This window comes from Glossina fuscipes, unplaced genomic scaffold (genome assembly GCF_014805625.2).
Source record: "Glossina fuscipes isolate IAEA_lab_2018 unplaced genomic scaffold, Yale_Gfus_2 0, whole genome shotgun sequence".
NCBI classification, from domain to species: Eukaryota; Metazoa; Arthropoda; class Insecta; order Diptera; family Glossinidae; genus Glossina; species Glossina fuscipes.
Window position 1 is genome coordinate 28,445,513 of NW_023998414.1, and position 20,893 is coordinate 28,466,405.

General features: G+C 33.2%; 4 protein-coding genes across 4 annotated transcripts; 2 read left to right on the top strand and 2 right to left on the bottom strand.

Moving 5' to 3' along the window:
- The first annotated feature begins 2,987 nt into the window (after positions 1–2,987).
- LOC119645302 lies at positions 2,988–4,341 on the top strand. Its single transcript, XM_038045443.1, has 2 exons — positions 2,988–3,139; positions 3,211–4,341. The coding sequence occupies exons 1-2, from the start codon at positions 3,134–3,136 to the stop codon at positions 3,874–3,876; spliced, it is 672 nt and encodes a 223-aa protein (XP_037901371.1). The 5' UTR covers positions 2,988–3,133; the 3' UTR covers positions 3,877–4,341.
- On the bottom strand, positions 4,098–5,209 carry LOC119645310 (ATP synthase subunit delta, mitochondrial). Its single transcript, XM_038045455.1, has 4 exons — positions 5,085–5,209; positions 4,720–4,921; positions 4,431–4,642; positions 4,098–4,364 (listed from the first exon to the last, which is right to left on the bottom strand). The coding sequence occupies exons 2-4, from the start codon at positions 4,913–4,915 to the stop codon at positions 4,302–4,304; spliced, it is 471 nt and encodes a 156-aa protein (XP_037901383.1). The 5' UTR covers positions 4,916–4,921; positions 5,085–5,209; the 3' UTR covers positions 4,098–4,301.
- A 730-nt stretch (positions 5,210–5,939) lies between these two features.
- On the top strand, positions 5,940–11,003 carry LOC119645321 (putative mediator of RNA polymerase II transcription subunit 12). Its single transcript, XM_038045466.1, has 6 exons — positions 5,940–6,736; positions 6,953–6,988; positions 8,801–9,146; positions 9,211–10,088; positions 10,196–10,577; positions 10,651–11,003. Exons 1-6 carry the CDS (start codon positions 6,494–6,496, stop codon positions 10,866–10,868), a joined length of 2,103 nt encoding a protein of 700 aa, XP_037901394.1. The 5' UTR covers positions 5,940–6,493; the 3' UTR covers positions 10,869–11,003.
- Positions 11,004–11,213: 210 nt separating this feature from the next.
- Positions 11,214–12,674, bottom strand: LOC119642171. Its single transcript, XM_038041170.1, has 3 exons — positions 12,003–12,674; positions 11,619–11,792; positions 11,214–11,464 (listed from the first exon to the last, which is right to left on the bottom strand). The coding sequence occupies exons 1-3, from the start codon at positions 12,076–12,078 to the stop codon at positions 11,262–11,264; spliced, it is 453 nt and encodes a 150-aa protein (XP_037897098.1). The 5' UTR covers positions 12,079–12,674; the 3' UTR covers positions 11,214–11,261.
- Positions 12,675–20,893: the final 8,219 nt, after the last annotated feature.

Here is a 20,893-nt window from a genome sequence, read left to right on the forward strand (position 1 = left end):
CGAAGATCAAAGCTATACTTTCTAACTCCGCTCGGACTGATTCCTCCAATTAGCATATACCACTAAATAGAAATTCTATTGAATTCGTGGACCCTATGCCATATTTTTGGGATAAGTCTGGCTAACAAACTTAACTTTCACGTCCATTTGGACAGTATTTCTGCTGTGGACATTATATGATCAGAGCTTGCACTTGCCAGATCATATTAATTATACAATTGACCATTTCCTTTTTATATCGCCTGTTAACTAATTCACTGAAGTGATCGCACAATTTGGATAGATTTAAACTGATAGTCGACCGCCTTACACGGTTTGTCTACAATGTGAAACTCAGAGATCACATCGCCTCGTTCCTTTCTGCTTTCTTGAAATTCTCTCTTCATAACTGATTAAAAATCAGGCTATTAATCTGTCTCTACGAAATCATTCAGTCACAAATGTCTAATCTTTTAGTCGAACAGTTACGGTTTTGTAGATCAAGTAGAAAGCCTTTTATATCAATACCGCTAATATCAAAATCTTTGGCATCTTCATTCTCGCATGCGTCGCAGCTGACTTTGGGATCATTTTGAATACTCTTTCAATGTCTTCAAAAGGTAATTGGCCTTATTCTTGAACGCTTAAATTTCCCCGATACAAACAGTTGAAGTTTATCATAGTCGTAGTGATAGAGCCAGGTAACTATTTATTTAATCTTAGTTCTTTGTACGCAAACGATTTTTACCTATGTACCTATGGCTTTATAGTTGGGAATCTAAATAAATGAATGGCCAGTGAATAATGATCCGATAGAGTTTCTTTCTATATTTTCAACGAAAGTAAGAATTTTCTCACCTCGATCCTAAGCGATCAGGGCTATTGCCCTTGCTTCGATGAATGCTGTGAGTCGAAGAAGTCATAGAATTATATATGTATTATGGGGCAAGTAGAAAAATGTCATTTCAAAGTTCACGCGTTCCTTCAATTATTCAAGTTTTGACTAACTTAACGTCGATGTGTGTGTGCGTTTATAACAGCTGCATTAATAATTCGTATATTTCTAAGCTTGAAGCAGCTGACATTATTCATCGTAGCTCAGATAAAAATAATAGATCTGCAGGAATTTATGCGCATGGAAAAGGAAATTTGTATTCATATATTTAGAATAAAAGCTTAAGTTGGGTAAAAGTGCTATGTAACAATGTATATGCTTTGTTTTTAAAATTTACCAAAACTTAATTTGATTACAAAATCTCGGCCCGTCTAATATTGCATAGCAGATGTCGAGGCAAATTAAGTGTACAGGCGTACATTCAGATTTCATTCTCCTTGTGCGAGCGCCAAGACCAATTTCTCTCACTTGTAGAAAATGAAAACTTCTTTGTGACAAAAATGTTTTGTAGATAAGAATTGGATTAGATTGGAAAACCTTTGCAGGAAAACTGAGTGTCTATTTTCCAAGACGACCACACCACTCCTTATTATTAGATCTTTGCAAAAATGTTCATCAACGACTTGCACAGATAAAAATGTTAAAGAAATAAGAAATATCAGTATACCTAAAAATTCTTCTTCTTCTAAATTCACTACTTTTGTTGTTTATCTGGAGCAATCTGCCGCCGAAGCCCATCAAGCACTTTTAAAGGCTTATGGTGATGCTGCTTCATCATATCCCAATTGTCGGTTCAATAGTTTCAAAGTGGCGACACGAATTGACTGAAAATGCCACTTGTTACAAGAGTTGTCCAGGATACAATGCTGCAGCTCGAATGGAAAACCCTGTCACATCCAGCGTGCTCGCCAAATATGGCGCCTCCTGATCACCACTTGTTTAGATCGGTGCAGCATAGCTTGGCTGGCATCCAGGTCTGCAAAGTTGAAGCAGTGTGAAAATGAGTCGATGGGTTCATCGCTGACCGCAAACCAATATAAGTTCTTTCGACATGATATCGAGATGTTGCCAAAAAAAGTGATAAAATGTTGAAAAAAAAAAGAATTTTCGACAATAAATGCCTTTTTGATGCGAAAAAGTGATCAAAATTTTTGCAAACACCGAATATATGCCAGAGTTGCAAGTTGCATTGTTTTTTTGTTATATATTTGCAATCGAAGGGATTGCGGAGGAGGCATCATAATGAAAAGAGCTATCGCAAATTAAGCCATAGACTTGAGCGATTTTATTAAATCATTGAGAGAAAATCTTACCATTTGGAGGGAAATGTTATGTTTCACCTAAATTCCATATTAGTGGCCGAAGGAACAATAATAATTGTTTTGCATTAATGTAAAAAGTTGTCTTTTGACTGCAATTTTTACATACCTTTGATAAATTTTTGTTCCAAACTGATTCAAGTTTTTTGAGAATTAATTCGATTATTTAGATATTCTACCGGTGATGGGAGCAGCACACCAGCTCTGAATACTTGATCCTGAAAATTGAATTACTTTCGATTTGTTTCGCATTTACTTTTCTTTTTTTTTGACGAAAATTCCTCTTGTTTTTGGGCAGACGGATGCGTACAAACCATCTTAGAATTTCTCTACGAGAAAGCGAATGAAAAAAGTAGAAAAACCAACAGAACCTTGTTAAGCCCGCATTACGAATTATCGAAAAAGGTTTTGCTATTAGGCAAGTAATCAACCGTTTTACTTATCATCTTTGTTTGCGAGCGCATACATCACTTACTTCGCAGAAGGCACTTACCTCTTAAGTATTACTAAAAAGGAAACTAATTGATCAAATTGATGAAATTTGTAATCAAGTCAAATTGCTTATATTATATAACTTCCAGTTGAAATATAAAAATTTCATTAGTAACAATAAAGAGTGTGAAACAGCGCACACATACTCATGCATAATATTGCATATTATATGCATATTTATACAATTAGTGAAATGTGAAAATGAATGGAGAGAAAACATTGGCGAATATATGAATTTTGTTATATTCGAGCTCTTCCACCCTCGAAATCAACATAATAGCTTTTATCATTTACATTATTAGATGTTGATGTGCGTATTAGCAAATCTATTCCATATATTAATTTTTCATATAAATGATACCGTCTGCCGACCTCACGCAATCAATATAAAAATCATGACAAAACATCATCACTGACCATTTGTTTAAAAGCCATTCAATATAACATAATGAAGGTGTGAGTTGTAATTTCTTCTTAGTTTATTATATAAAAAAAATAATAAAAAAAAGTATCTTCATGTTTTAGTTTTTGACGTATCTCTTAAGCTTAATTGCGATAGTCAAGGCGGGCATTTTGCATCATCACGAAGGCAACATTTACAAAGTGAAACTAATTTCTAGGCAGAACGTTGATAATTTTGAAAACATTCGCAAATCTGCGCCAATAATAAAAGTAATACATCAAGGACTTATTGAATCTGAGCCAGTAGTCTATAAAGTTATTCATGACTATTCGATAGATGGTAATGTATACCATAAAAGTAATTACGATACTCCACAAGTTATTAAAGTTATTCATGAGAACTCTGCGCCACAAGTGACTAAATACTCTCATGAGACTAATAATTTAAATGATCACTTCCATGAACCGGAAGTTTTAAAAATTATACATGAAAACCCTGAAACCGGGCACGTTAACCACGCACCTGAACGAATTATACATTTAATACATGAACATAAAGACCACGTCGCTATCGACATCCCTCGTGTAACGGATGCATCGTCCGATATTCATCAACATGAAAACAATATTCAAATGCCTGAAACTTCCATTTTGCCGCCTATAATTGAGCCAGCTCCAGTGTTTGATACCGCCGCCATCGCAATGGATGCTTTATACGAGTCACCAGCATTCAGCATTCCTGAGCCAGCTCCAGCCGAAACTTATGGAACACCACCACTTTCACATTAGATTTATAAGATATTAGACTGAAAACTTAATGATTTCCTAGCAATTATAATAACTTGAGACTTTTAACACTTTAATTTGAGACTTTTATACACTTATGTACAATGCATACTTTACGACATAATCGTTCATTTCTTTTTCAATAAGATTGCATTGTAAACATTAACATTAATATGTACACCGGCATATTATATATTTAATACCACAAACATAATTCAATTTAGTTTGGATTTATTTCATATTTTATTAGTTGTGAATTTTAGTCATTTTTACTTTACAAATTCGCCTTATTATCAAACTACTTTTTCGATTCTCAACCGCACGCGAAAATGTATATTTTCGCCAAAAGAACCGTAGCTTAAATATATTTAAGGGGAATTGAAAGATGTTGTTACCATAACTTTAGCGGTTAATCTAAAAATATAAATTTATTCGGCAGCTTTAACAAGAGCTTCGCAGCATTCAACGGCAATAGCCGCTTCAGCCTTATCCTATAATTTGAAAAATCGATATAAAATTGCATTCGACAATGTTATGAATCATAAAGCTTTACTCACAGCATCGCTACTAGCTGACGATATAGCAGACTGATACTTGGAAAGCAATTGACGGGCTTCACTAACATCGATATCTTTAATATCGTGGGCCTCTTCAGCCAATACTTGCACACTGGAATCTTCATTAACAGTAATGGTGCCACTAGACACAAAGTATTTGGAGGTTTTACCGTCATTTTCAATGACTTGAACAAGACCGGGTTTTAAAACAGCTAAGTTATTAATATAAATGAATATTTATCAGAATTTTCACAATTAATCGCTTGAATTTCGGATTTGCAGCACTTACCCAAAGTGGGTACATGTTTAGCCAATATGCCGAAACTACCACTAAAGGATGGCACGTCAATTTGGCGTACATCGGCCTTGTCGTAGAATGTTTTATTGGCAGCGGCAAAGGTTAGTTTCATTTCGTCCGCGTAACCACGGGCTTGCATCAAATGTGTGCCACGTCTGGCCAGTAAGCGAGCATTTTTTACAAACATGTTTATCTATCACGGAAAGGAGAATTTCCAAGATTCTATTAATTATGTAACTTTGAAGGTTAGGTAATTAAAAACATAATAAGCAATCCATTCCACTTTGTTATACACGGATTATCGTGAAGAACTTAAAAAAAAAAAATACAAGAAAATCTACATTTAATTGAATTACCTGCAGTTTTATTATTTAATATTTCTGCTAAATCCTATTTGTACGTTGCCCAAAAAACCTACCGAGCAAAGTTCTTCAAAAATGCAAAACCCGTCAAAGTTGCTAACAAGAAATTCGACAGATGCGATTTATTTAGGAAAACGCACAGCACTTGTCTACCTAAATTATTGCCAGATTAAATTTTTGAAGTTAAAATAAAAAAATTAAGATAGACATTCAATTGATGCCAACAATTACTTTTGGAACTTGTAGAGATTAAAATCTTTCAAAATCTTTTAATCTTTAATTAACAACATTTAATTTATTCCGAAACGTATACTGTCTTTCATTTAGATAACATACACAAAAGCTTTTGTTTGGCAATCTGCTTGAACATATGTTCAATGAAGCAGTGCAGCCAAATTTTGAAGTCTATTTTGTTATTCGATTTAATAGAAAAAATCAATTTGTGTTCTTGAAATAATACTTATTACTAAAAATTTTATTATAAAAGTTATTTTTAAATCATGGTAAAGGTACAGCGACTAGCAACAAATATAAATGTCACATTGCGGAAGAAAAACAACACAGCAGGCTTATTTTAGAAACAAAAACCTATAAAACAATTAACTACGTTACAAAAGTAGAAGCAGCATTATTTAAATTTCAAAGTATGCAGAACGTACTTTGATTAAAATTTCATTATTGTGTAGATGATCTGATAAACAAAGTAATAAGATTTTAGTGAAAACGGAAGTTCGGTGTTTTTATGCAGTGCAAAATGCAAGTGTTACTTTGATGAAAAAACTTGATTTTGAATAGAAAATGATGAAATGATAAAGAAATCGTCTACTAATAACAAATTGACAAGCTATTAAACCGCGTTACAATTCTCCTGAGTTGTCAAAATGCAAAGTAGTTAATGAATGAGAAAAATGCGATTTGTTTCGGTGAGCATAACGGGTCGAAAGAGAGGAATGGCGAGAGCATAAGCAACAGCAATACGTCAGGTAAAGAGATTTGTGAAAATGTGTAATAATAAAATTCAAAGAACATTTTTTACTTCACGTCGTTGCAAATAATTTTAAGAAATCTCATAACCGTACAAAACGTTGACCAAAAAAGAAGTTTGAATATTATTTGCCGTATTTGCTGTGCACTTTATTAAAGTTTTTCAATTCAAATGTTTCTATAAAAAAGTCACTGGCAACCGCTGTGAAATTTTTGTTTTTTTTTTTTGGGGATTTTTTAAATAAACTGATAACATACGCACTGCTTAAAGAAAATGAATTGTTAACAGTTTGAGAATATAGTGTGGCTAAAAACAAAAATAAAAAATAAAAAAAATAAAAAGAAATTATTAGACTACATTTAGATGCAAAAGTGCATCAAAAAGCTGAAAAAAAATTCAGTTTTAATATAATACTATAATGTTCAAAACGCCATTGTCGGCCACAACTACCTCATCAAGTGGTGTAACAAAAAAGATGGAAACCAGCTGTAAGAAGATGACTATTATATCCAAAGCCTTGTCATCGGCATCATCTCGCCAGTTGACTGGCAATCGTTTGTTTCAAATATATTTGGATAACTTTTTCAAATTACCCAAAGATATTAAAAATGATATAATCTATTGCCAGCGTGCCATGAAGGCACATATCAAAGTGCATCAAGTAAGTGTTAATATAACGTTTCATAATTTGCAATAAATTGCGTCAAAAATTAAAATCGTTTAACTTGGATAATTTTATAATGTTCGTTTTCGCTTTTATATGATTGACTTTGTATGTATATTGATTAGTATTTTAAGTAAAATGTCATTGTAACTGATGTGTGTCTTCTTTGTTTCTATTTCACTTATATATTTTATTTATTTTCATTTCTTGTAGATGGTCTTGGATGTATTTCAGCAACAACACGATGCAGTAAGTGCAAAAGAACATAATTACACTTTAACTAGTTATTTTCATAAAATAAAATAGGATGATAGCATAAGTAGTCAGATAAGTGGTAACATGTAATTCACATAATAATGACATTAATAAGAATTATTATAAACATTATTTTTATTATTATAATAGGTGTTAATAAATAATTTATGGAAGTCTTATTTCAGCGTTAAGCGCACAGTTATTATTATCAGCCATTTAATAAGTATTATTTTATTTTTCTTTTGTGCCTTTTATTTATTTAGAACATGTCTGCTCGTATAATTAAGCTTATTGCAAACTCTTAAAATAATTGGCTGAAGGTTTATTTCTTTTACCTCATAATAATTCTCGCATTTAAAAAATGTTGCTTTGTTTTAATTGAACAAAAACGACTATTGCAACTTCATTATTAAGTTGTAATTTGTCTTTTTTTTTTTTTTTAAGTGTGTGTGTTTCGTTAACACTCTACCCCTACATACCAGCCCGCTTTTCGTACAGAAATTTTTAATAACAAAAGAAAAGTGAAAGCATTAGCCTTTTAACCTTCAAATCATTAAAAAAAAAAGGTCTCTAATTTATAGCTAGATAACATTATTAACATTTTATTTTCAACTTTCATTCAAAATTGTGTCTATATGAATGTTTAATTTGAGGTTATGATTAGCTATCTGGTCTGGCTTGCCTAAGAAACGTCAAACGTATGTATAATAAGTAAATATGTGAATGAATATATATATATACACAATATATATATATATATATATATATATATACATGTATATGCATATATATTTGTATGGACCAAGGAAACAAAAGCTGATTCTTCATAATAATGGAGGAGGCTCTTTTTAATTTCAAAAAAATTTTCGTAAATAATATATATGTAAATATGCTTAAATTATGAAAAATACTACGAAGAAGTTTTGTTTCGTTACTAATGCTCTCGAATATGCTAAACGCCATTTTATTTCATTTTTCTATAAGGAACATTGTTATGTGTATGTAGGCAAGTGTGCGTCTGTCGCTTTATATTTAACATACGTTCGTTTAGGTCGTTACTTTGAGTTATTTTTCATTATTGCGTTAAAGAAATGCTGCCTAACTTTAATTGTTTTATAGTTAATAGCAAAATTTTTACAAAGTAATTCAAAAAACGAAACAAATATATATATATATATATATGTATTTACTATAGACAAACGAAATATTTACTTTTCACCTTTTTTTGTTAGATCAGAATTAAATTAATATCTGCTGCTTGCAAGCATTCAGGGTTGCATTAGCTTTTTCTTGAAAATTTTCTGGGATTTTGTTAAAGCATCAATTTGTTATACACATCCATACATATCACATTAATTATCATTTAAAGTACGTTAAGCATGTTTTACGAAGTCAATAAAGCCATTATTTAGACCGTAGCTATAGGATAACTTACTTCCCAAACAAATGATGATCATAGCTTACTTCAAGGGTAACTTGCTTACCAAGCAAATTAATGGCCAAATTATAGAACATTGTGCAATTCCATTTGCAATGGGTACTATAAAGTGTATATGCGTTTAAGTAGCATAAGCTCCCCAAAGTTCCATAACTCTGTGCACCGTGTGCTGTTGGAATTCATACAGTCATAAATATTCGGATGTATATCCACACATATATTCATAGCGGATAGTCATAGAGATCATGCATTAAAAAATGCACTTAACTTATCGTCCACCACACCTCAGAGTGGCAACAAAAAAAAGTGTTTATAATATTTTCAATAAAGTATGTTTTTGTCTATTTCCGATTTTGTTTTTATTTTAGGATCCCCAACAAAAAAAACGTATATTAGACGAATTAGAAGCTGAAATTTGTGAAATCAATGCCGAGCAACATTTCCTTTTTTTGCGTGTACGTCGCATTATTGATGAATTTCATAAGACTCTTCAACAAAATGGTATACCAATTGATACCATGGCCACCAATAACATGGTTGCAAATGAGATTGTGCCGCATGTCAATGATAGTAAAATAGAGATTGTCCCGATAACGGTACTTTTTCGCAGCAGCGAAGAACGTTTGATTGAGAAGTACTTTGAAATTCAAAAGGAGCAGAAACCATGCGAAATAATTGATTTGGATGACGACGGTCCCAGCAGCAGCAGAAGCAGTAGAATGTTGATGGAGAAAAAAATGGACAGAGTTCAGGACAAATATCGGGGGGGCTAAACGAGAATATTCACCTAGCGCAGCTAATGCTGCTAATAGTGAGAGCTTATTGTTGAACGGTCGTAATGGCAATTCTAATGGACAATCTCTACTTAAACCGATGAGTCAACGCATGTCAGTGGATACTGCTACGGATATGCAACCCAAGATAACCGCCGCCTTTTCTTTATGTGAAATTTATAATCAAGCTACTAAAATTCAAGCGATGGCTACTGCTGGTCCCTACGACACCAATGAAAAACCTGTCGAATTGCCCGTATCAACGAATGTCAAAATGAGTCGTATGAATTTGCGTCAGGCTTTGAAAAGAGCTCAGGCCGCAGTTCGTGGTCCAATGGTAACTCAGCGGAATTTGACTAATCCTCCTGCGTTGACGTCCATACAATCGGAGGTTTCCCCGCAGCCGCAACAACAGCAGCAGCCTAAACAATCACAACAGCAAAAACAGCAGCAGCAACAACAACAAGCACATCAACAACAGCAGCAGAATTACCAACAGCAAAAACCTCCACAGCAACAGACCAAGATATCCACACCGGTTGAATCGTCGGGCTTTTTAAAAAAATCGCAATCGACAAAAACTCGAAATACTCGTAATTCTGCAGCTGCTGCAACTTCTACCTTGATTAAAACACCGGAGACTACTTCGTCATCTGGTGAAGGTACACCAGAGCGAAGTTCCACACCACCGCATAGCTCTTGGCCGGACGAAATAGAAGAGACACGAACTAAAGTCGAGGAGTATGGCCAAGAAATGTTTTTAAGAATCTTTCATCTATTCACGCCGGAAGTACACGCTCAGTTACAGCAAAGACGTTCGAAGCGCCGTAGACGTTGTGTACAAAACAATGTAAGGTCACTATATCATTATGGGAAAATTGAGGTAAAGAAAAGTTGTTACCCTAAAAAAAAGAAAAAAAATGATAACTTTTCATATTTTGTTTTATTTATTTATTTATTTATTGCTTATTTTCTTTTCTTCTTCTCTAGCATAACATACCTCCTACCGTACCCGTAGAGCAATCGGATTCAAAAAAGAAACGTAAAGCTTTTTTACTATCGCCGCAGGTTAAAAAAACTTTGCCTAACAAAAAGGCCAAACGACGCAGTGCTGAAAAGATAGACGATGCTGCTTATGAGCGCTCTTTAGCTCCCCCTTCACGTTCTGTTTCCAGTTCTCCAGACGATAAACGCGATTGTAATGAGTGCCTTAAAAGCGGTGGTATTTTGGAACAATGCGATGCATGTAAATTCTTCTATCATCCGACTTGCCATCACGAAGAGAATGATTGCGAAGAAATAAATCCATTGAAGACTGAAGTGAAACTATGCCCCACTTGTAGGAAAATTCAAGAGCAATTGTTAGAAAAGGGTAAGAGCGATAATATGCTTAGTTAGCAAAGTATCAAATTGAAATTTTGAAAAATGTTTTATTTTCACAATAGAACTGAAAAAAAATGAAAATCTTGAGAAGAAAGCAAGAGATTTGGAATTGCAATTAGCTAAGGAACGCGACCGTCACGACATCTTGGAACGTACTGGCAAACAATACAAAATACAAATGAATACATTGTTGAAGTTTGTTGATTCCATCAAGACGCTGCCAAATGCGATTGTTACCCGCCAGCCAATTGTCGACAGCAATATTATAACTTTGGACTAAATTTTCAATTATCTTTTTCTTCTTTCTTCCCCAATTTGGTTTATTTCATTATTCAGCTTACGCCCTAACCATTGAAATATAACAAAGAAGACGATTGTTTATTATGCTAATGAATGATATTGATTAATAATATAGATTATAATATGTATGCGAATATTTTCATTATTATTATTATTTTTTTTTTTTTTGGTTTGCAAGTTTCGAAAGCTTGAAATTTACTAATTTTTTAAAAATGAATTGTAAAAAGCTTGGAGTTTTCTTTTTTTTTTTTGTTTTGTTTTTTTTTTTTTTTTTTTCTTTCAATAAAACTATTATCAAGTAGTTGAACGGCTTTTTCTTTTTATGGGGAATCAATTAAAGCTGCTTTTTATATTTATATGAAATTCAGTTAATTTATACAAAAATCTTCAATATTAAAGTTAGGGTCAAGGTAATTAATAAACCTAATTTAGGCATTGAGTCGGCAGCATTGCATAAATCGCCCTGACAGAAGCACATGTACACTTTTTTATAATTGTATATAGTGTTCGCGCAACGATCCTGATTGTCATCGGGACCACGTTGAACGCACATACGTTGTATGGCCTGATCGTAATCTAAAGCAAAGAGAGAAAAACACAAGAGAATCTTAAATCTTTCTAACCCAAGTTTAGTTGACGTGAGTACGGCATTCTCGTAGTAATATGCAACTTTCTTGAACTTATTTGAATAGTTTTTTTTTTTTTTTTTTTTAAGCTGCGATTAACGTACCATCAACTGCGTAAGCACCGCCGCCTTCTATGACCTTGCCGCACCAACCTGAGGCGCATGGTACAGCGGAAAGGCCCGGTTCATTTGCTCCATCGGTGGCATTGAATAGAAATGGATCTTTACAGCTGCCCAGTTCACCTCGCGAACGGCATTGGTAACAACGTCTGAGTAAAGCTAAAAGAATTTCGCATTAATTATTTCATATCAGTCACATAAATGCCTTTCCTTAATAACTTTGACATTTATTCCGAGCATATATCGATAAAATTGATAAGTATTGCTTAGACATTGCGCAAGCGCAACGTTCAACTTGTTAAGCATAAGCCTCCTCTATTAATCGAAAGTAAATAACAGAGAAAAGAAAAAAAAAAACAAAAAACCCACCATTTGTCGATTCCAAATATATTGCAACAATAATTAAGATCACTACAATAGCAACGTACGCATTTAATTGTTTCATAGTTTCTCCCAATTTTTTCCCTATTCTTATTTATTATTAACGTTTGCCCGGATCTATTTGACGACTCTTTCTTTCTTTCTTATTAAATTTTTACTTTAAGCACTTGTGCTGTGCATTACACTCGAACTGAACTTTTAAGTTTTAATGTGAAACTTTGAAGAAAAAGATTTTCTTAACAACGTTGAGAAAAAATTTAACCAAACTCCTCTCTGCTTAATGCTTTTGTTTGGTCTCTTCTTTATCGCTCTCAGTGTCACTCTTTAAAAAAATAACATTTGTTATTAAACGCTAATTATGTTAATTAAAAAAAAAAAAAAAGAAAAGACGTAGCCCTGCTTACAACTTCCATTCGTATTCATATTTTTAAAGTCACTTTTCAGATAATTTTTTATTAATTAAAAGCAAGCTCCGCTTGGTGTCCGCCATACTTATGCGTTTGTTCAATAGCTCAATCTGATCTAGAGCTGCTGTGATCACTGCTTAGTCATATCTTATAAGATGTTTAGGGAAAGGAAGCGATTGTTTTCGATTTATTGAAAGGCAGGACTGACATTATTGCCCTAAACGTCTCTGTCTCGTTGTGAAGTATTATAAATATACTTATGTGCCTCTGTTTCCACTTTTGAAGAGGAAGAAAAACCGTAATATTTTCGGAAGAATGAACATTTTATTTCATTTCACATTCAGAGCGAATTTACTTAATTCCATTGAGAAAATCGTAGAAAACTGTAATTATTATTATAGTTTGATGCTAAATTATCCTTTCGAAATTGTATGTTTTTGTATCCATCAGTGTAAGATGGGGGTATACTCATTTCGCTTTTTTTCATAATGTAAGTAACACCCAAAAATAAGCCTCAGAGACCCTATAAAATATATTTTTGATCAGCGCGAAATTCTGAATAGATATAGCAATGTTCGACCGCCTGTGCGCCTGTGTGGTGTTTATAGTTGGCATTCTTCTGGTCGCAAAATTGAATATGTAGACTTCAACTTTGATAGAAACATTGGACATCTTTGCACGCAAGTTGGTATTGAAAAGGGGTCAAATTGGCCAGAGTGAAAGCCCGCAGTGGAGCATAAACTTAGCTCAACCGCGTTTTTTTTTTTCTGTTTTTAACCTTCTGACCTTGAGTCCATTTTTCTATGGAAAAAGTTTCGTCTTATAGTCTAAGTAATATGGTAACTTATAATACCACGACTCTAAATTTCATCTAACTCATCCAATTTGTAATCTATGGATGTTTACTAAAAAGATAAATAATTTGTATAAAAAAATTGGATAATTTTTTGAATAACATGTGAAAAGTAATATCCTTATAGATAAGTAATATTACGTATCGAGATGAAATACTGCTTTTGTGTAGATGAAACAATGTTACGTTCATAGATTAAAAGCATAGTTTGAATAGATAAATAATAAATGAGCGTAAACAACCATGTATATTTTTTCAAGTTTCGATTTATTATTCAACATTCTTTGACGATCGACAGCGTTGCCATGCTTTGCAAGTTTACCCGTACTATTTCCACAAAAAAATGAAATAATTCTTTTAATACCTAATAAACACATTATATATCATAAGATGAAATGTTTCCTTAACAATATTCGCCCAGCAAAATTATTAGTGATCTCATAAAAAACTTAAGAAATAAGAACATTGTATTCGGAAAGGGCCGACTATCATATTGTTACATATTTGCGTGTTATCATTTATTTTGTTTAGCAACTCTTTTTTTAGTCTTCCCACTCCAATGCGTTTCTATAAATAATTTAAGTCAGCTATAGTTCCATATGATTTTATTTATTTGTAAAAACTGGCAAATTCAAAAAGTTACTCAATGGGCATCGTGGAGTACTTTAAGAAGAAAGATTTATAATATTAAATAGTACTTTTTAATTGTCGTTGCGCATGTTTGTTTATGGAAATGAGATGAAAGATCAAATCTTCGCAGAAATTGTGTAAATTTGAAAATACAACGAAGCCAAACTACTACTACAAATTGTGGGCTATTTTAATAAAATTGGAGATCAAGAAGTATATTGAGATGTCATTCAAATGGTAATGTCGATGAAAAAATTTTATAATTTGGTATCTTAGCAGCAGTTGACCAAAGAAAAATGATCAAATTTTCATAAATTTGAAAATCAGTAAGCTTTAAAATGTCGAATATATTGTGATACATCATTAGATATCTAAGATGTTTTATGAAAGTGTAATTTTAGTACACAGCCTGGCACTTCATGTATTAGTTGACACAGCTAAGAAATTTAGTTCAGATCTTATAGACCTAAGCGTCTAAAGATACGAATTTACTCTTAATGTATACTTTCATATGTGTCTGTCCGATTGTCACGAGTGTCCCTCTTTAGAAATCTCAGCTGGAAACTCTATTAAGTAATTCGATTCATAGATTTACATTTCTGGTCACTTGACAAAGACGCCTTTCAAATGCTCCTGTACTGTCAATAATTTTCATTTCTTTTCAGCTATTGTTTGGCGAGCAAACTCTCGAGCAGTGTTGTTGTTTAATCTTAAAACGTTTAATTCGCCAAAATGGTTGTTTAAATTTTCGACAAATCTATGCGTTGCCGTCGAACCCTTCCAGGTCTCCACCAGTTTGAATACTAGCAGCAAACTTATTGTTAAAAATGAAACCAGAGTGAAAATATCCGAACGAACGAGCTTACTAGAAGGCATATTCATTTAAAAACGTAGAATAATATATGCTTCTGCTTTGCAAACGTTTGAGAGTATGTGACGTTGTATTAAGAAACTAACTTAATAGCCCCATAAAAACAATAAGAATGAAAGAGCAAGCTGTCAAATGGCCCTTAATTAATAGCGTTACTGCTTTCATTCGTAACGCATCTACAAAAAGTTCGTAATAACTTCCTAGTTGGAGTTTTGGACCAAACGTCGGATCATCTTGTCACATACCTGGTACCATAATAATAATTTTGTATACATTATGTGTTTTTGTAACGAATAAAAACTCACAGCATTTCCAACATCCATTCATTTGCCATATGCAGTGTTGCTATCAAAGAATTTGTTATAACTCTTATGAATCACAAAAACCATACACGACGATGGGACTAAGCAAAAATCTAGATCAATTATGTGAGAGTGTTGCCAATTTGCTAAAAAAGAAATTTTTTTTTCATGCTAGATGCCTACAGAAATAATAATACACGGTACTAGATGTACAGCAACAATAAAAAAGGTCTTATTTTTGAAATGTAAACAATAGCACGTACGTACAAAATACATATGTATACAAACTATCAAAATAAAAATCAATAGCTTAATACTAAAGTAACTTTGCCAGGTAATGAAGAACAGTATTATCGATACAAAAGGCGTCTTCTGCAGCTGTAGAGGTGCAATTATATGTTATATACGTAACATTTAAATTATATACATAACTTATATATATATACATATATATATATATATGTATGTTAAATTGTATTGCATTCTATTCTGTGCTTATTATTGTTTAAAAACCTCACAGCTATTCAATGAACACATCGATCAGGCTGCGCTAAAATTTTTTTATTGAGTTTGCCTTATAGGAACAGCTTTATTTGCCATTTTATATTAATAACATATGTTATAATATGCGCTTTTAATCACAAAAAGCGCGGCTCAAGAAAATTTTTTTAAATTATGTTATTGGTTCTTGTCACGGCTCAAAACAAAAGCAGAGAGACATGACAAGATATTGACCTTTTAAGATTTTCTTAAAAAACTTATCTGATTCGAGAATAAGCGAAGTAAGGGAAATAATGTTGCAACGAATGTTACGCCGTTTTGTACCGGCCACTAACAGAGAAAGCGCTGCGATGTATTTGTAAAGTTGTTATCGTCAATTTTTACTGCACTTTTAATATTATAGTGAATTTTCGTTCTTTCACGAGCAGCTCATGTAAATATAATCGAATATATATCAACGTATTACCAAGGACGAATTTGCACATACCATAAGGATACGTAAAAAAATATATTTAAGGAGAAAAAATTTAAAACATTTTAAAACATTTTTTTGAATAGAAAGAGCACGAATCTCTCTATCTGAGAAGGATTACGATCAATTATGAACCAATTAATAACAGTTAAAAAGTTTCGATGCACTATAATACTGAGTAGGCGTGATAAATGTTTTTCGATTTCCTTTTACATGATCCTACGACTTTGACCTTTATATACGTAAATATTGTTTTTATGAAAATGTTGGTTGAAATTTGTCTCTTCGTACATGCTTTTAGGGCTGTAGATGTAGATATATCTATATATGTATAGTGTTTGCGGTGTTTAAAAAAAAAATATATATATATATATATTTTTGCGACTAGTCTTGAACTGGAGCATGTCGCTCTAACCGAAACGCTCCCATCTTGTTATACCCTATACCACTTTTTGTACCGAAGCCTTTGTATGGGAAAGCTTCGTAAGTGCAATTTGATGGAGAAGTTAGCTATTTTAAATTTCTATCGGACGTGGATCTATATTTTGGATTTTTGGATTATGTAACGAAAAAGTCTTCTTGTCCCCTTTAGTCCAAAATATAACATAAAAAGAATTCAATATAGAACAGAGATGATCTGCGTTTACTCCAGCAACCAAGGCGCCTTAAAGATCCTGTAAGGGCCAACAATGACATATAGGCCTATGTTGAAGCGCCTCGAAACCTTGAATGAGCTGGGCAAGCACCTAATATGGGTAACTGGATGGTGTTGTAACTTCTATGCAAGCGAAAGATAAGAAGAATAATATCATCAAAATCAGAAACGAAAGATATAAGTGAAAAAATGGTACAGTAGGAATCGATTTTATTATCTAGAAATTAAATTTAAATTAGCATTACTCAGACACGTCTTACTCGATCATTGTTTACATAGGCAATGGTCTAACATTAATATACGTAAATGCTTATATATAAAATGGGGCAGCCAGAGTTGCATTTATTATGACAGAGTTGTCAAACATTTAGTCGTTCCGGTATTAAAGGCAATGAAAGGACTGACTTTTTAGGCAATTGGGGGAATGTGATAGATCCGAGGTATGTTGATAAGGTTGGATTGAAATTGACACAAAAAAAAAAAAGAGTCGGATGGCCATTGAAAGCAAAGTGCAAGACAACGGCAAGCGAAAAGCCTTATAAAAGCCGCCGGTACAACACATTAGCGGCTGGGACTACGAAGCAGCGTTTAGCTTTGGTCACTGGTTTCTACACAGGTTATAATTCCCCCAGATATGAATTGAGAAACATAAGTATCTTCGATACCGAGTTATGCAGATTCTGCGAAGAAATTGAAACGTTCTATGTGAATACCAGGTCATCCGCTGGTACAACACATTAGCTGCCATGAATTGTTGCGAAAAAATAATTTTCAAATTTAAAATTCTGAATGATGATCAAGGCGACTTTGAGGTAATTAACTGCCCGATCGCAAGAAATTTTTCTGCGATATTGATGATTGATGAGTGTGCGGCCTTGAGTATTCATAATTGTTGTGTTGTTCTGGTTTAGTTACTTCTTTCTCTTTATTTTACTACCCCTGTCAGAAGTATCGATTGGGTGAGGCTTTTGCCTTTACTGTCGACTTTGGCTCAATTTCGTTTTTTCCTCTCTTTTTGGTCTCTCCTAAGTTCTCTCTCTCTCTCTCTCTCTCTCTGTCTCTCTCAACTTTGTATATACGTTTGTTTCGATCGTTGAAAGGAAAATCGGGAAACCGGAACTGACAATTAAATAAAATCTAATCGTGTTTCGCTTGCAATGTCTTTGAGAGACCTGAAATATTCCGCTTATCAATTATTTGCGTCGAATGAACGCTGGAAAGTTTATTGTCGTGATCGTCATAGATCTACAAAACTGATTCGTAAGTAAAGTTATGTGCAATGTTGTGAAAGGTCATCGCTTTTCAAATGACAATGACTTTCGGCGTATCTTTACTCCTTATCAGATCAAATGACGATTTTGTTAGGATTGCTTGTATTGAAGAGCTTGACATTATTGATTTTGTTAATTTTGACTATTTTGATCGATTTTTATCATTCAGATACATATCGGGTGATGAACTATGAGTAGCGTTGTGTAAAGTCAAGCTAAAATCCATTGGAAATGGATGGAGTTCCAGTTCTTTTTATTAAACATATTTCCTTTTTTTTCCTTGTTACATTTTAAATCCATATTGACTCAGATGGAATTCCCCTGCTTGCTTTGAAGAACGCTCGTGTTATCGCAATACCGAGGCCTGCCTTGTCTAAGGTAGTTGAGCGGATTTCGTCAAGATTTCATTTTATCCCCACTTCTTCTTATATTGACACAAGTGGTAGATGTTGGTAGATTTTTTTTTTTTTTTAGGCATTTTTTGCCATAGTCATCTGAAAGCTCCTTATTTATTAATTCAAGGATAACGAAGGCGATGCTGAGAACATTTTTATTAGTGAGAATAGAAAAAGAGAAAAAGATTATTGAACAGCGCAAGTGCATAGACATATTGATTTTACAGTATGTAAAATCTGGGGAATTTTGAGCAGAATTTACTAACCTCGATGGATTAAACATACATTGGAGTATGCTCTCCTAATGCCGTATAGTTTACACGACCTAGATGTCTGTTGTGTCTGGCATTATGACTTCTTCTTTTCTCTTCTCTCTTACGTTAAGTTTTTCTCTATTTCTTCTAGATTAAGTCGTATTGATAACACTATTATGGTTTACGTTCACAACATTCGCAGACGGACGCATTTTTCTGAACAAGTAACACGTTTCCTAGGATGTATTTCTTTAAGTATTTTACTGCACGTTGCTGCTTTGACCTTTGAGTTATGAAGTATGGTCTCCCATCACAATTTTGTTCAGAGTTTATCTTTGCTTATTCCACTCGAATAAGATGCAATTATTTTGATCGATTTTTTTACAGTTCGACTTACTCGATACTGGAATTACTTGACGCTTGACTTTCGTGTACATTCTCTCATTCCAGTAATGCATTTCGTTTGAAATTTTTTCTGCATCCTTCTACTAGGGTATAGGGTGCTTTAACTTGTTCTTATTCATAATCCGCAGCTTAACAGAATCTTTAAACAGACACTATGTTTTGCTGCTTTTAATAGTTGGCAGCCGGTTCTTTCATGTTTGGTTGTTTATGCAAAACGATAATATAAGATATGGTCAGCTTTTGGCGTTATCTGACGCTTGCTGTAGCGTTTTCTGCTACACAGTGACAAGCGTCTGTGCCAAATGTCACATCATGAACGTCATTAGTGTTTCAGTTGCGCTTGGTTTGCTACGATACAAATAATAGCTTTTCCGACTTTTACAATGGGTTTGGATTTGATTGAGTAAAAAAGTTTCATCGATTGTTTTTGCGAAATAAAATTTCTTATGCAAAACCACTTAGAATGTTCGAGAGAACTTTTGACTATGTTGTTTGGAAAGAGTGATATTATATGCGAGCAGTTCAAAAAGGGCCGGGAAAGGATTGAAAACGAAGAGCGTCTCTGCATATGAAAGCCACGTGAAAGAAGTCAAAGATTCGCTGCTTAAAAATCGTCTATTAACAATTAAGGCCCTTGCTGCGACCCGGAGACTGTCAGCAACGAACACCACATAGACGCATAAACGGACATGGGTAAATCAATTTTGAATTTCATGATGATCAAGAATATATATGCTGTATAGGGTCGTTGAACCTACTTTTTTGGTGTTACATAAATTATGGAAAAAAAAAAAACAGTGCTGGGTATAAGAAATTTTCAAATTTTTAAATATGGATTCATATTTAATAATTTATTTTTGAATTAATTAATAATAATTCTAAAAATTTGCAATTTTTTCATTCGAGTTTTGATCATATATGACATTTTGAAGAAGAGAGTGTAAGCTGGATTTTCGATGAGTTGATTTATGATTGTTGACATAACATAAATGGTTAACAATATATTGCACCTTTTTTTTTTGATCAAAAATTGGACCCTTTCATTCAAATACTTACCAGTCATGCGAAAATCAATATTTATAAAATCCCCTAAATGAGTCTCTAGCTAAAGACATTACGTACATTAAGTGATTTGGTTTTTCTTAGATTAAAATTTGCCGCAAACTATCTTAAACGAAAGAGATGCCTCAAGAGAATGGCTCCAATGTGTTACTATTTTTAAAAGATATTAAAAATAAACTTTTTTTCTTTCCCCTTCATTCCTTGACATCTATCAAAAAAAAAAAAAAAAAAAAAAAAAATTGTCGGAAAATACTTTCTTTTAAGATGATCCCAGTGGTTTCTAGGGAGATAAAGAAAAAGTACGGAATCGTCATCTTAGGGTAAATTACTACTTCGAACATAACATTTGCTAGATTAATTGTTATACGTATAACTGTCACTCGGTATGTAAAAATGAAATCGGAATTTCCCCGTAGATAATCCTAATACCACATGTCCGCAATTATGCTCTTTTGGTAGCTTGGCAACAACAAGCAGTCGTAACAGCAAGGCAAAAATACTTTCTCTCACAATGAATGTTATCGAGATTTGCGTCAATAAATATTTCCGGGAATAATTTATTCCTTGACCGAATGATAGAAAAGAAAATTACTTTTCGGAGCGTATCCTAGCTGAGGACGAAAATTAGATCGTGACAATAGTAGTTGCGAAAATTTATGGGTAAATGCAGGCGTACCATCCACATCGAAATTGATTTGGCGGGAAGACGATATTTTGTACAATATTTAATCAACATACCAAATTTCTTTTTTATCCATCCATACAATGGTCACTAGCACAACTGTAACTTGTGCACTAATT